We start from the raw sequence: 16890 nt of genomic DNA on the forward strand, positions 1-16890 counted from the left end.
TTTTGAGTGCAATCTTGTGCCTTTGTTGGAGCAAGCGACTGATTTTTCTTTTTTTTCCCCCCCTCATCTGCAGGATCTTTTGCAAGCTGTACTGCCATTTGATGTTTTGCTGGATCGAAGAAAGCGCAGTAACTTTCTCCATAATTTTATGAAATGCTCAGAAGCTGCTAAAGCAAAGCCTAAGGTTGTGAAGGATGCTGGGATAGCTTTAGCTTCTTTAGCAGTTTGTGAGGAAGCACTTGAGAAGGAGTTATTTATATCAACTTCGTGCGTTACTCATTTACAATCTTATTCTCTTTTAATCATGCATATAATAAGTAAAAAATGCCCAATATTATGCATATATTTTTATCTAATGTTATTCATTTATGAGCCACTATTGGTACTCTAGCATCATATAATATACATTGACTTGTTTTTCTTTCCTGCTTTCAGTTATGTTCCAGGGATGGAAGTAACTATGTCTAGTCGCCTAAAGAGCCTTTATAGTATCTACTGCAAGGTATTTCTTTTGATGTTTTTGGTTCGTTTTTGGTGATCAATGTATGTTCATGTGTTAACCTCCACATTGTTGCTGCACTTTTTATTTTTTTGGGTGAATAAAATAATTCATTACCAGAAAGGAAAGAAAGAAAGAAAAAAAAAACTACCCTCAAATAGGATGGAGAAGAACAGAAAAACAAACAGCCAAAGACTCAAACAGGGGGAGTCCGAGGCTCAAAGAGAGAGAGAAGAAAGACCCCAGGATACAACAATAAGTCTGTTCCTTGGGGAGTCAAAACAAATAGAGGGAACAACCGAACTAAGCTTGGCTTTAATTTCGAAAGAAATGGAATCCCAAATCTGTTGATGAGATTGAGATTTGGTGGTCCATTTCCGGATATTTCGTTCCATCCAAATATGATTGATGACAGCACAAAAAGCCAACTTTTGTTCCATTTCTGGGTATATCTGAAATGAGTGTGAGTTTCTTCTTAGCATTGCCATGATTTAGCATGTTAAGCACAAAAGGTGTTTCCCTTTTGGGTGATACTTCTGTCACAAAGTTATGTTCCCTTGACACATGGCAGACATGATGAGATGAATGTGGATCCACGCTATCAAGTCTCGATACATATCGAGATTGGCCATGTTGATACGATATAGAGCTTGTTAAATTTTAAAATCTAGGGGCAGATAGGTCTTTTTACTTTGTTTTATTTCAGTCCTTTGCTATGTCGGTTTGTGTAAGGGCATTACTGTCCTTTTCCTTGCCTTTGTTTTATTATTAATACAATCGTGGATGACCTGCGGTAATTCATTGGAAGTTCTACCGCAGGTCCTCCTCTCTTTGGACTTGCGTGGTCTTCTTCTTCTCCTTTACCTCTCTTCTTCTTCTTCTGATGATCTGGTTAAGTGTTCTTGATATTATAACATGGTATCAGAGCATCTTTAATCAGATTGGAGTATTCCCACAATCCTCTTCTGATCTCTGTTTTTTGTTTTTTTTGTTTTGCTTGTGGTGTGCAGCCACCCATAGCTGCCTTTACCTTGGTTTAAATCCACTCCTATCTACAAGTAATGGAGTGTTTTTATTATTATTTATCTACTGCTGATTAATGATTGGATGTCTACATCAACCACCATCAAGGCTGCTAGTATCAATCTCAGGAGAATACCCTGACTGCTATCAATCTTCTCTGGACAGTTTGTTTTAGGAGCCTGTGATTATGGCCTGCGATTATATGGTCTTCTTATTGCTTTTGGTGATCGATTGCAACAGCAGTGTGTTAGTTATGCTGCACTTTTGAAGCCCTTGAAATTCTTCCCAGAAATTCTGATCTCGAAAATTTTTTTTGGCTGAGTCCTTCGACTGTGGATCTGCTACTGGTTAGTACTTCTTATTTTTTTCTGTTGCTGGTTGTGGATTTGCTGCTGGAATTTTCCCTCCTTATTTTTATCCATTGAAGAAAGTACTATTGCTGCTACCTTCGACTGTGAATTTGCTGCTGGTTGGTTCTTCTTATTTTTTTTCTGCTGCTGGTTGTGGATTTGCTGCTGGAATCTTTCCCTTCTTATTTTTTTATCCATTGGAGACAGTACTATTGCTGCTCCCATCATTCCACCTTCAGAATCGATTTCTGCCTTGGTTTTTTTGCTTGTTCTCCTTATCAATTCTTGGAGTATTTCTAATATGGCTGATTCGAAGACTCCCAGAGTCCCAATGATAATGTGAATGTCCAAATTACATCTATAAAATTGAAGGGGAATTCCAATTATTTACTTTGGGCACAAGCTGTCCGTGTCTACATTATGGCTAAGGATAAACTTAGCTATATTACCTCTGCTCCTCCTCCATTTGATTCCAAGGACTACAATACCTGGGTGAGGGAGAATGCCATCATTTTTATTTAGTTATGGAACAGCATGGAGCCGGATATTGCCGTCAATGTCATGTTTCACACCACTGCAAAGGGAGTGTGGGATGACTTAAAGGAGACCTACTCTCAAGAGAAGAGTATGACATGTATTTATGAACTCTATGGGAAGCTATTCCAATTCCAGCAATCTGACAAATCACTCCAAGAGTATTATAGTGCCTTTAAGGGCATGGTTGAAGAATTAAATGTGTTTCAACCACTTACTACTGATATTGAGAAGCTGAAGGCTCAGAGAAACGAGTTTTTTGTCTCCAAATTCTTGGCTGGTTTGAGTCCAAGTATGAAGACTGTAAAAGGGCATCTTCTTGCTGGTGAAACTGTTCCTACTTTGAATGATAGCTACTCTAGGCTGCAGCGACTGTTTCCCCTAGTTCCAAGCCTGACACCAACCCCAAGGAGAATTCAGCATTTACTACTACCAGGGGCCATGGTTCAGGGGGAGGACGTGGTTTTGGTGGTCATGGTTCAGGTGGATAGCATATTGATAAGGCTGCTTGACTGTGTTCTTATTGTGGGAAGATAAATCACACCGTTGAGACATGCTGGTCCAAGCATGGCAAACCAGAATGGGCTCAAAACTTGGCCAATCATGCAGCTCCTGAAGATGGTTCTGATTTTGTTGCTCCTACTGATACGAAACCTAGTCCAGCCGTGGGAGACTCGTCTACCAATCTTCGTGATGAGGTTCATCAACAGATGCGTTGTATAAAGAGTCTTGAGTCATCCATTTCCACTATTGGGGCATCTACTTCCGCTGCCACATTAGCTCATGCAGGTACACCTGCTTTCTTTTCCACCACTTCCACTCCCTGGATCATCGATTTGGGGGCTTCCGCTCATATGACTGGTAATTCATCTGTTTTCAGTTCTATTTCATCTAGTTCTCACACTCCTCCTATCATTGTGGCCAATGGTTCCTCCACCCCTGTTACTGGGCATGGCACTTTTTGTCTAAATTCTAATATTTCTCTTGCTTCTGTATTACATGTTCCTCAATTTCCCTTAAGTCTCCTCTCTGTTAGCCAACTTACTAAAAATTTGAACTGCTCCATGACATTCTTCCCGTCCCACTATATTTTTCAGGATCTTCACACGAGGAAGACGATTGGTGGAGTGTGTGAGAAAGATAGGCTGTATTATCTGAATGGTGCTGCTCCGTCTGCTTCGGCTGTAGCTACTGCTGTTGGTGGAGAATCCCCTTTCCAATGGCATTATAGGCTAGGTCATTTATCTTTGTTTAGATTAAAGGTTTTGTTTCTGCAATTTAAATCTTTAGATAGGTTAGAGTGTGAGGGTTGCGAGTTGGGTAAGCATCATTGTGCTACTTATCCATCTCGTACTATGCCCCATAGTCCTTCCTTATTTTCTTTAGTACATTCAGATGTGTGGGGTCCTTGTCGTGCAAGTAATATACATGGTTTTCGGTATTTTGTCACTTTTGTGGATGACCATTCTAGAACTACATGGTTGTATCTTTCAAAGGATCAGTCTGAATTTTTACATGTATTTCAAAGTTTTTGCAATGAAACAAAGACCCAGTTTAATGCTTCTATTAAAATTTTTCAGCCTGATAATGCTTTGGAATTTGTTCAAAATGAGATTTCTTCTTTTTGTGTTGCTAACGGAATGATTCATCAAACTAGTTGTTCCTATACTCCTCAACAAAATGGGGTAGTGGAATGGAAGAATAAGCGTTTACTTGAGGTTGCCCGGTCTCTCATGCTGCATATGCAGGTGCCCAAACATTTTTGGTGTGGTGCAGTTCTTACTGCGTGTTTCTTGACTAACCAAATGCCGTCATCTGTCCTTGCAGATAAATCCCCTTTTTCTATTTTATTTCCTGGCATATCAATTTTCAGCATACCTCCTAAGGTGTTTGGGTGTGTCTGTTTTGTTCATAACCATCATCTCCCTAGTGATAAATTAGACCCTCGGTCAACCAAATGCATCTTCCTGGGTTACTCTCGGACCCAGAAGGGATATAGGTGTTATGATCCTCTGACTCGGAGGCAATTTATTAGTGCGGATGTTACCTTCATTGAAGGAACATCTTATTTTTCTGGTCAGCCCACGGTGTCTAGTGATCCGCTAGCTGTATTTGACCCTCCTCCCATTCCGGCTGTTGTTCCTATTGCTACCTCTCCACCACAGGTGTATTGGCGCAAGAGGCATACTGGGCAGCTCGATACAGATAATGTTGGTCCATCTACATCGCTTCCTGCACTTTCCTCAACCTCTGGTAGAGATCCCTATTTACTTGCTCTTCCTAATTTACCAGCTGATCCGGATCTTGATGACTTACCTTTTTTTTTTTTTTTTTAAACCCGAATATTACCTGGGACCCGGGTTGGCCCCTAAACCTTTATTAAAATCAATGAGCAAATAATAAAGAATACGGGGGGGGGGGGACATTCCGCCTAACCCCTTCCCAAGACAAAATCACACCTCTCAATGAACAGCCACCCCATACAAGAGTAAAACCAACCAAACCATTAGCTTCGTAGGACAGGAAGGCCAGCTTTGTCCTCACGGAGAATGGCTTGAAAGGGACCACCCGGCAAGCTCTCCGGTTGATAAACAATAGAAGTCATCGCAAGACAAGAGTGCTTGGCCAACCAATCAGCCGCTCTGTTGCTCTCCCGGTAGGCAAAAGTGATGTTGGCCCGAGTACAAGCTCTTAATTCATGAATCTCCTTGTAGTGATACCACCCTTCCCATAAGTTACCCTTCCTCTGATTGACTGCTCTAACCGTTGCCTCTGAGTCATCGTTAATCACAACATCCGTGAACCCCAAATCCTTACATAACCTTAGGCCATCCTCGCGCCTTGAGTTCCGGCCAATGGTGGTTCGGCCCATAAAAATTAGAGAAGGCTGCCCGCTTTCCCATTCCGGTCTCTAATAATCCCACCTCCTCCACCTGTGCCAGGGTTACGAACAAGCTCTGTCAACGTTCAACTTTACCGAGTAGAAGGGGGGGCACCAGTATACTAGGATGGGCCGTTTGCACTTTACGATGGGTGCTGCAAGACCCAGACACTGTAAGATCAAGGTTTCCCTAGCAGATCCGTGGGTGCCTACCTTGGTCGGGTAGGGCAACTCCCTCACCCAGGCTTTGATGCAAGCAATAATGGAGTTGGCTATCCGCCTCCTGTCATCATGTCTTCTGAAGTTTCTTTCCCTCCATAGCTCCCAAATGATCGTGGATGGCGTAATCCCGCAATAACAAAGACTAAGACCATGTCCACCGCTAAACTCGCTGCAGTAAGACCCTGCTCCTCGCATCCTGAGTGGGAAGAAGGGTGATGTCAAACAAACTGGAGAAGTGGTCCCACACTCTAGTCGCCGTGCCTCCGGAAATAAGACAGTGGTCCGTGGTCTCCCTCTGAGGCCTACCACAGCAACAACATTTCGAGGCAAGTGGAATACCTATTGCCATCAAAGAGTCATCTGTAGGTATCCTTCCATTCAGCAGCTGCCACGAAAAGAAGCCCATCTTCACCGAGAGTGTGCTATTCCATATCCACTTCGCATAGGAGACTGCAATGGGCGACCGACCCCGCACCACATCCCACACCGCCTTGGTAGAGAACAAGCCATTACTAGAGAGAGCCCAAACCAGCACATCTTCACCTCCCGACAAGAAAAAAGAACCTGACGAAATATACTCTCTTATGGCCTCTGAATCAATGCTGTCCAACACTTCTTGCTTCCAAGTGCCATCCTCGCAAAAGGCATCCTTCACCCTCAGCCCCATATCAACCCCAAGACCATTGTCTACAGTGTCCATTAGGGGACCAAAACCCGTTTAGTTGTCCAGCCAGAAGAGAATATTACCTGCCCCCAGCAGCCACCTGGAATTCGATAACAGGACCTCCTTGTGCTCCAAAGTGTGCCTCCAAGACTTTGAGCCTGTTCTATTTGCCTCTGATAGAACAACATGCTGATTTTTAAAGAACTTAGCTTTGAAAAAATCACTCCAAATGGAGCGCTCCCCTAGCGCCCTCCGTAGGCCTTTGAGCCTAAACGAGAGTCCAACATCGTCCAGCAGTCTGATCCCTAGCCCTCCCTCCCCAACTGGCCTACAAACTTTATGCCATCCAACCCAATGTTTTCTCTTCCCCCACTCTGAGCAGCCCCATAGAAAGTCAGCAAACATCCCATAGACCCGCCTAGACACCGCCTTGGGTGGTGCCAGTGTCGCAAGAACATGAATTGGAATTGAGGAAAGGATATGCTTTATAAGAGTAATCCTGCCTCCTGCAGTAAGCAGCCTTCCTTGCCAACCTGCTACCTTGCATCTAATCTTCTCAATCAACCCATCAAACAAGCAAATCTTCATCCTCCCTGAATGGAGGGGTGCTCCTAGGTAAGTAATAGGGAGAGATTTCCTAGGAAAACCAGTTATCTCACCAACCAAGCGGCCTCTAGCCGGTGTGGCCAAACTACTCAACACAAAGCAGCTTTTCTGTCTATTAACCAGCTGACCCGAGAAGCACGCAGTAAGAACTGCACCACACAAAAAATCTTTGGTTGCCTATCCCATTGAAAAATTTGTTTCTTTGTCTCACCTTCTATCCTGTCCTCATAGTCTTGCTACTTCCCTTTCTACTTATATCGTTCCTCGCATCCATGCTGAAGCTCTTGCTATTCCTGCCTGGAAGCAAGCCATGGATGCCTTACTGACTCGACATACATGGGAGCTGGTGGATTTACCTCCTGGTAAAGACCTGGTCAAGTGTCGTTGGGTGTATACTATTAAGTATCATTCTGATGGGTTTGTTGAGCAGCTAAAAGCCCGCCTTGTTGCTAAGGGATACACCCAGACCTATGGTATTGATTATTTTGAGACCTCTCCTGTGGCTAGACTGAACTCAGTTCGTCTCATTATTTCAATGGCTGTGAATTTTGATTGGCCCCTATACCAGTTGGACATAAAAATGCTTTTCTTTATGGTGCATTACTCGAAGAGGTATATATGGAGCAACCTCCCGGGTATGTTGCTTAGGGGGAGGATGGTGAACGTGTGTGTAGGCTGCTCAAGGCCATTTATAGGCTGAAACAGTCTCCTTGGGCATGGTTCGAGAAGTTTAGTTCCATAGTGACTAATTATGATTTTTCTCAGTGTTTCTCAGACCATTCTGTGTTTGTTTGCCGTCAAGGAGAGAAATTGGTTGTTCTTGTTGTCTATGTAGATGACATTATTATGTCAGGGAATGATGAGAATGGGATCAAGGAGGTGAAGAATTATTTACAACAGCATTTTTCAGACTAAAGATTTGGGCCAGCTTCACTACTTTCTTGGGATTGAGGTCATTAGAAGCAAAAAGGGGATCAGCCTGTCTCAAAGAAAGTATGTGTTAGATCTCTTGACTGAAACTGGTATGTTGGCTGCAAAACCAGTAGATATTCCTATGGATCCTAATAAAAAATTTGGCACTGATGATGGTGAGTGTCTTGAGGATGTTCATTCCTACAGAAGCTTAGTTGGAAAGCTATTATACTTGACCGTCACTAGACCAGATATATCTTATGCTGTTGGGGTTCTTAACTAGTTCATGCAATCCCCTTGTAACTCTCATTGGGATGCCGCTATTAGGATTCTTCGGTATTTGAAGGGTGCTCCTGGGAAGGGGCTTATTTATCGTCCCAATAGACATATGGAGCTTATTGTCTACTCTGATGCAGATTGGGCAGGTTCGGCTACTGATCGTCGGTCTACCACAGGGTATTGTACATTTGTTGGAGGAAATCTAGTTACATGGCGAAGCAAGAAACAGATCACTGTTGCCAGATCCAGTGCTGAAGCAAAGTACAGAGCTATGGCTCATATGGCTGCAGAATTGATGTGGGTTCGATCTCTACTTCTTGAGATGGGGTTTCCAGTTTAAGTCCCTATAAAGATGGTTTGTGACAACCAAGCACCCATCTATATCGCTAGTAATCCGGTCTTTCATGAGAGGACCAAGCATATAGAGGTGGATTGTCACTTTGTTCACAGTGCCGTCTTGGAGAAACTGATTGAGACACCATTTGTTACTTCGTCTGATCAGCTAGCTGATGTGTTTATCAAGTCTTTATTTGCCCCTAGTTTTCGATATTGTTGTAACAAGCTGAGCATGAGTGATATATATGCTCCAGCTTGAGGGGGAGTGTTAAACTTGAAAGTCTAGGGGCAGATAGGTCTTTTTACTTTGTTTTATTTGAGTCCTTTGCTATGTCGGTTTGTGTAAGGGGATTACTGTCCTTTTCCTTGTCTTTGTTTTATTATTAATACAATTGTGGATGACCTGTGGTAATTCATTGGAAGTTCTACTGCAGGTCCTCCTCTCTTTGAACTTGCGTGGTCTTCTTCTTCTCCTCCTCTCTTCTTCTTCTGATCTGGTTAAGTGTTCTTGATATTATAACAGAGTTGATACATAAAAATATCTATGTACAGACGCAAACCGATATGTATCAATACACAGCCTGCCAAAACCAAAAAATCTCAGCTTTTGAAAGAAAATGTTTTCCTACTCTTAGTTTTTTGGCCAAAACCTAAGTGGATCCCATCTACACTCGAAACAACCTAGGAGGAGTGATTAAAGGAGAAAAATATGAACTTGCTGTTGAAGATTTGGATCACATAGTTTTTTCTTTTTCAAATCTTCTTGCTTTGTTGCTTCTTATTACTTATTTGTAGGTTTGATATATAAATGTACCAATGAATATTTGAATCACATGGCAAAGACATATAACTTGAAATTTGTTGGATATCATTATTTATTGCTTATTTATGGTGTAAAATGCTTATACACTCTAGTTTTTCATGTATCATGAGCATATAAATTGGTATCAAAGCGTATCTAGCATCTCTTACGTTTCTCCGATATGTCTCTTAAAATTAGCTTTCCGATATGCTGTCCGACACTGATACTTGACACCTTGTGTGGGTCCAATGTGATAGAGGATCCCACTCCCGTCTTACTGATCTAATTTCAGTCTACAAAAAGCACAGGAAGTACTTGAGAATGAGGTTAAAGTTTCATAAAATTACTAGGTTTCCATTTCATATCAATGGAATCATTATTAGTCTTGTGATTTTTTCACTTTGGACTCGCTTTGTAGAAACATCCCCTACTTATTTTGGCCTGAACTTACCACTGAGATAGGTATTTTTCAATCACTTGGACACGCACATGTCTGCCACATAGGAGGGGGAGTGTGAGTCTGTGACCTTGTAAAGATAAAGTCAACAGAGACCCGTGACGAGACAAGTGCATTCAGTTGATTATATATGAAGGATGAGGTTTCTTACATGTACTAATACCAAATTATTTTTAGGCATCATATCGGTACGTTAAAGATACAAAGCATATGAAACATATGGGTTAGTATTGGCAGATTGGAAGGATACTTAAAAGTTAAAACCTTGAGTGTGACCTTGTAAAGACAAAGTCAACAAAGGCTTGTGAAGTTTAACACCTGCTTCTAATAGTAATCTTCCTGAGGTTATTGTTGTGCTTTATATGAAAAAATTAGAAGAAAGAAAACAAACTAAGCAACAAATTTAATGATACTTGAATCATCTACGATTGTAAGTTGGCATGACATTGATTTACTGAGATAAAATATATTTGATGATTTTGAAGCCCAGTGTGGGGAGATTCAATAATATTTTGCTGTTGCCAATAAAAAAATTCCGCTTTCATTTCATTTTGGTATTTTTTTTTGGCTAGGCCTCAATGGGGAACCAGCAAGATTGTTTAGATTTGTGCAGGAAACAAAACCTTGGTTGAAAGTTGAAACCTATGGGAATTTAGGGAAAGAAACCTCAACATACAAATCTTACACTTCTTTAAAAAATGGGACTGCCTAAGTGACACTTCTATGGTTGTATGTACAATTTGGCACCTTCTTTAATTGCCCCTTGCCTTATTCCTAAAAGTTCTATAAGTTAAGGGTATAAAGGGGTTTTCAAATATAATTCGAAAGTGACTTATCATTATGTTATTATCAAAAGTTGTCATTATCTTGCACATTTTTTGAGTACATATGTGAAATGACAATTGCCCTCAGTGGAAAAAAAGTATGTTATACTAAAAGGCAAAGAGGTTACAAATTATGACACCTCAAAGCGGTGTCAATATGAAAATCTTTAACAAAAAAAAAAAACAAAAAGATCCAAAATTGGAAGTACTTAAGATTTATTTCTGTAGTACTCCTATTGTTTGAGCAATTCATATAATTTTTTGTTCTGAATTGTGAGATGTGTATTTTATTAATTTTTATTTCTGGATATTGTTCTTTAACCATTTGAAATACTTGATCGAAAATGTGACATGCTATCTGTGCAATATTTTCACAATGAATAATTTTGGGATAACCTTTCCAGCATATGGAATTTTGTGGTGCTTTTTCCCTTCAACTAATTTATCTCTTTGATCATTCTCAATAAATAGATGAAACGTAAAGATGTTGGCATCAGGCAAATTTATGATGCACGTGCACTAAGGGTGATTGTTGGGGATAAAAAAGGGACGTTACAAGGAGCTGCAGTTGAGGGTTGCTACAGTCTTCTTAACATTATACACAGGTGAATGAAGATGTCACATTATTCTTTTTGTAAAAAAAAATTCTAAGCCAAAGTAGGTGTTCATACATGCATGCTTGCCGTATCTTTTTCAGTTATTCAATTTTGGTTGATAAACTCTGCCTGCATAATTTTTTTTGTATGATCTAATGATTGAGTTATTTACTACCAAGTCAGGCTATTTATTTTTTTCCAGCTCCTAAAATTGAGTAGAAAATAGTGAGGTAGTGACCTTATTACTTTAGTTACAACTTTGAAAATGCATTATTTTCAACTGAAACTAAATGTTGGCATTCTTCCTCTTCTGCCATGCAGGCTTTGGACCCCAATTGATGGTGAGTTTGATGACTACATTGTTAATCCCAAAGACAGTGGATATCAGGTCAAAATCTTCCTATCTATGAGTCAATACCATGTTCTGATTGTATGACTGATTGAATCGTACATAAATTAAAAAAATAGAGGTTCCAAAATATCCAAACAATACCTAACTAAACATTTATAACCTATTTGGTGGCCTGAAAATGATTCTGCTGATTCGATTTTTTCTCTCCTTTTTTTTTTTTTCCCCCTTTTCTGGCCTGAACAGAAGATTATATATATACAAGGTTTAAAGTATCATATCGGTCAGGCGATTTTGAGAGCGACTAGGATGATGTTGTGTACTAATCGAACATAAGCACAATACTGACCCCAGTCGAAATACTGATGGTAATGTGTCTCCCACTCATAGTAGAATCGTGTGTACTGCTCTGGAGTGGCTAATGTCGGTAAAACACTAAGTTGTGGTTGTGCCTCACTGTATCCATAACTTCCGTACACTAAAGAAGCCCCATGTCCATAGCCCGAAGAAGCACCTGACGCATACTACTCATGGCCTCATGAAGCACCAGCATGATCTGAACTCATGCTAAGTGACTCCATGTCACTCACAAGCACACATGATCACAAAGGATGAGGATCCTTGCAACACTTCAACAGGTGCACGAGCATCTAAAAGTCGAGTGGGCATATAGTTTATGAGGTAGGTAGTGGTAAGGACAACATCACTCCAATATTGAGCAGGAACATGACGAGCAAACATGAGTACACTGGCGACTTCCAATAGATGGCAGTTCTTCCTTTCAAACACCCCATTCTGAGCAGGAGTGTCTACACAACTTGTTTGATGAATGATTCCATGATTAGCAAGATAATTCTGGAACTGATCCTCTGTGTATTCTTTGTCATTATAACTCCAAAGAATTTTAACGTAGCATTATACTGGGTCTGAACCATTTTGTGAAACAGCTGAAAGCATCAAAACACTTTACTCTTACGTTACATCATGTAGACCCATGTAGTATGTTTCGCCTATAAAGGTTACAAACCACCTATGACCAGAAATAGATGCTTGGCGAGAAGGACCCCACACATCAGTATGCACCAAATGGAAAATAGAAAATACTTCTTTTATTAACGGGAAAATAAGTAGATCGAGTCTGTTTGGTCAAAACACATGCCTCACAAAAAACCTCATCTTTATTACAATCTTTGACTAACTTAGGAAAAAGATGGGACAAAGTTCTTGAAGGTTGATGACCTAATCGGCAGTGCCAGTGATGAACATAGTTGTCAAAGCATTGCCAAGGCGTCGCCTAAGCGTCCTGGCGGATTTCTGGGTGCCTAGGCGGCTGCCGTTTTATTGTAGGGCGCCTTGCATTGGTTTAACTGGTATTGAACCAGGTTCTGGGACTTATTTATGCCAAATATCATTTAAGTAAATGTTTTATTATTTAAGATATTAATCATAAATAAGCAAAGACCCACTATTTGAATCCAATAAAAATAATTAAAAAATCAAATTCCAAAAGGATAAAAAGTCACCCCCCCAGTTCAAGAACAAAAACTGGATTTTTGCGGTAGGTGAAATTTTCAACTTTCTAATGTTGGGGCTTTTTTCAAATCTAAAAATACCATAACTTTCTAATGTTGGGGCTTTTTTCAAATCTAAAAATTCCATAAATCTTAATATGGTAAAACATTGTTAAAAATCAAAAGTGCGGTAAAATATTCATTTCTTTTAATATCTAAAAAAATATTTTCATTCAGAGCGATTTTGACAGCATTCATGCACATCAAATAAGGTTTGACCAGAACATAACTCCTTCAATATAAATCAGATTTAAGTAATCTTGGATTTGTTGGAAAGCTGGTTTTTTGTGCTCTATCTAATTAAAAAAAGTCTCATTTAAAAATAAAATCATTTGATCAATCAAATTCTTAGAGAACAAGAACATTTCTCTATATCGAGAGTTGATCAATTACTTATTGATAACATCATATTTTCTAAGAACAGTGTAAACTAAATGTGAGACTAGGTATACTTGATAATGACCAATTCCAAGAACATATAAACCAAATGTGTGTTTTGATTGTTTCACACATATAACTGATATATTAAAAAAAAGTATTGGAATGCGATTTAGGCCGCCTAGGCGCCACCTAAGCGCCTAAGCTCTTAGGGAGGACCTCGAATGCCTTGGATCACCTAGCGCCTTGACAACTATGGTTATGAAGATTTGAAGATGCCGAATGGAGCTGATGTAACTGAGATGGGAATGCAGTAGTAGTAGGAGAACCATTTTCAAGCAATTAAAGACCACCATGCACCTTACCACATTCAATCGTCTTCCCTGTCACTAGATCCTGAAAAATACAATGGAACGGAAAGAAGGTTACTTTGCAATTTAAATCTCTAGTTAAGCTAAGACAACCGATGCACAATGACCACCGAAAGGGATACTTGAGTGAGAAAAATTTGAACCTGAAGGAGTAGGGGCTGATGTAGAGGTAGTGGATGATGTAGTGGCAGCAGATGATGCCTTCAACATTCGATGGAAGACAATGACCACCAAAAGGGATACCAGAGTGAGAAAAATTTGAACCTGAAGGAGTAGGGGCTGATGTAGAGGTAGTGGATGATGTAGTGGCAGCAGATGATGCCTTCAACATTGATGGAAGACAATGACCACCGAAAGGGATACAGTGAGGAGAAAATTTTGAACCTGAAGGAGTAGGGGCTGATGTAGAGGTAGTGGATGATGCAATGGCAGCGGATGATGCCTTCAACATTCGATGGAAGGCTTGTAGTTCTTTCCTAGGAGAGACCAATATCGGTTGTGGGTGTTGTGGTAACTGTCTCAGTGTGATTAGCTTTGTTCTTGGACTTACCATGAGCAGCACCTTTGGCCTCAAAGTCATCAAGTTTTCCATGGAGCTTTCAGCAGGTAGCTTTGGTGTGATATGGTTTGTGGCAATGTTCACATTTAACTGGCTCCTTAGATGAATCACCAGTGCGAGAGGACCCATTAACTGTGGAAGTGGGGCTGGAACCAATCTCTAATGCAAATCGATCAGTAGTAGGAGTTTGTAGCATGGCAGCCCTACAACTCTCCTCAGTATGGACCAAGGCATAAGATTGCTCCAACGTGGTAAAAGGTGATCTGCTAAGGATTTGAACATGAATATGATCGTAATTTACATTTAAACCAGCCAAGAATTCATAACTCTGATCTTTCCACATGCTTGTGATAAGCAGCAATGTCGGCTACACTAGTAGGCTGGTAGTCAGTATAGTGATCCAGTTGTTGCCATAAACTACGAAGGGCAGCATAGTACTGGAAGATGGATAGTTCTTTCTGTGTGGTGTCATGAACTTTCTTACGGAGTTCATACACCTGAGCATCATTCCCCACCCAGCAATGTTGGCTACACTAGTAGGCTGGTAGTCTGTGTAGTGATCCAGTTGTTGCCATAAACTACGAAGGGCAACATAGTACTGGGAGATGGATAGTTCTTTTTGTGTGGTGTCATGAACTTTCTTATAGAGTTAATACACCTGAGCATCATTCCCCACTTGACCGTAGGTCTCCTTCGTAGCAGTCCATATCTGAGTAGCAGTATCCAACAACAAGTATCCACTAGCAAGATCTGGTTGCATGGAATTAAGCAAAAAAGACATTACCAGAGAGTCATTGGCGATCCGTCAATCCTGAGAGGGACCTGCTGCAGATGGCTTCTCAGTAGTCCCAGTGATGTGTCCTATAAGACCTCGACCAGCAATAGTCAAGGTTCAAGTAGTTGGTACCATCAAGTTTGATCGAAGTAGCAGCGAAGGGAAGGTACTCATTCCGCGTCTGTTCGTCAGATCCAGAGGTAGAAGTAGTAATGTCAGACATAATGACACATCGACTCACCAGAACCAGCAAGGAGTACAGATCGATGCAGGCAAGAAGACCCAAAAAAACCAGATCGATTTTGGGAAAATCGACTCTGAGATGGAGAATTCCAATATCTTCGAGAATAGCCAATAGAAAGGGCTGAAAACAGGGTCGAGTGCTCCTTTAGGGTGAACCAGACTTTCCCCCAAAAATCAGCAATTTCTGAGCAGGGTATGCCCCAAATCAATTAATGTCAGGGTTTTGAAAAAAACTCTGAATGTTGAAATCGATAGAAGGGAGAGAGCTTCAACTGCTGAGGAAGATGGTGATAGATGCTGTCCAAGGTCGCTGATATTGATCTTCAATAAAGGAAGACTCGATCTTCAACCAGGAGAAGAACCCGATCTTCAAGGGGATGAAGAATCCAAAATCGCAGAAGGGGGTCAGCAGCTATCGATCCAAAAAAAAAATGCTATTTCATTGTTTTTTTTTTCTTTTTTTTAAGGTAATGTGGAGGACAGCAACTAGATCTATCGTTCACCTCATTAGTGCTGCCCTTTGATAAGAGTGAGAACCGAGAAGAGAAGAAGAAGAAGCATAGTTCGAAAACTCATTTCGTTTCGGTGTTTCGGGCTGACTGAAATATCCGAAATATCCGAAATTTTGGATATTTCGGTCGAAATTTTGCATTTTTCTGTTATGTTTCGGTAGGTCATTTCGGTGGGTTTTAGGCCAAGTTAAGGCCTAAAACTTCATGGAAACCCTATTTTACGCTATATAAACACATTTAAATGTTCGAATTGCAAAAATAGTCACCCAAAGTGGTGTTTTGGATTTGCACCATTGATTGGCAATGTACGATCGAATCCTAATGTATAACTTAGTTAATTATACGTACACATTGTTTAAGACTTTTAAGTACTAGAGGACATAATAAATTAATGATTAATAAGCAATTTAAACAAGTAAATTGACTTGGAAGTTGGAAACAGAAAGTGAATAACTCATAAGTCATAACTTAAGTCATAATATTAAGTACAATAAGTAAATAACAAGTTAAGAAGATGATATCAATATAACAATATCCCCAATAGTCCAATACAAGTCAAGTAGTCATCTAGTGACTCAAATGTTTATAAATATTCTAATAATAATTACTCCGATGTCCAGGATCGACCCCACTCATAGTCCGATGGAGCTGACATGCATTGTTCTCCGACTATAGGACAAATGAATGCCACGTCATAGTATGGGAGAAGAAACGACCGAGACTAACTATGAGAAAAAAACCCAAAAAAACCAGAGCTTGTTAAGTTTCGACCGAGGCTAACGAGTTTTGGTATTTATAAAGCTACTTTTGAAAAACTAATCTCGATATCTCGCGAGATTTTGATTTTGTCTCGAGATATCGTGAGATGGTCGAAATTTCGACAGAGTTTTTGCTTTTTTTTTTTATTCAAGCTTGTGTTTCTTTTCGGTCAGGTCGAGATACTCAAAATATTCGAGATCTCGACCGAGATTTCACAAGATTTAGTACTATGAGAAGAAGGAGAGGCGATGGAAGGAGGGGTGTTCTGTAACCTAGGTCAGATTTTATAGCTCTGATACCATTTTAGCAGAACAATTAGGGCTGTAATGCTTGGATGATCAAGGACACCAGCCAAGCTCTCTATTTATAATAAAATAAAGGAAGGAAA

At 40.3% G+C, this 16890-nt stretch overlaps 1 protein-coding gene across 6 annotated transcripts in view; it reads left to right on the plus strand.

Moving 5' to 3' along the window:
- Positions 1 to 16890, plus strand: part of LOC122645824 (probable GTP diphosphokinase RSH2, chloroplastic) — a 92404-nt gene that overhangs the window by 34193 nt on the left and 41321 nt on the right. For all 6 annotated transcript variants that reach the window (XM_043839202.1, XM_043839203.1, XM_043839199.1 and 3 more), the window contains 4 exons: positions 74 to 267; positions 436 to 502; positions 10861 to 10994; positions 11307 to 11373. In XM_043839202.1, coding sequence (XP_043695137.1) covers positions 74 to 267; positions 436 to 502; positions 10861 to 10994; positions 11307 to 11373 — 462 coding nt within the window. The remainder of the gene's footprint in view (positions 1 to 73; positions 268 to 435; positions 503 to 10860; positions 10995 to 11306; positions 11374 to 16890) is intronic.

The sequence above is a fragment of the Telopea speciosissima genome, chromosome 11, assembly GCF_018873765.1.
Source record: "Telopea speciosissima isolate NSW1024214 ecotype Mountain lineage chromosome 11, Tspe_v1, whole genome shotgun sequence".
NCBI lineage: Eukaryota > Viridiplantae > Streptophyta > Magnoliopsida > Proteales > Proteaceae > Telopea > Telopea speciosissima.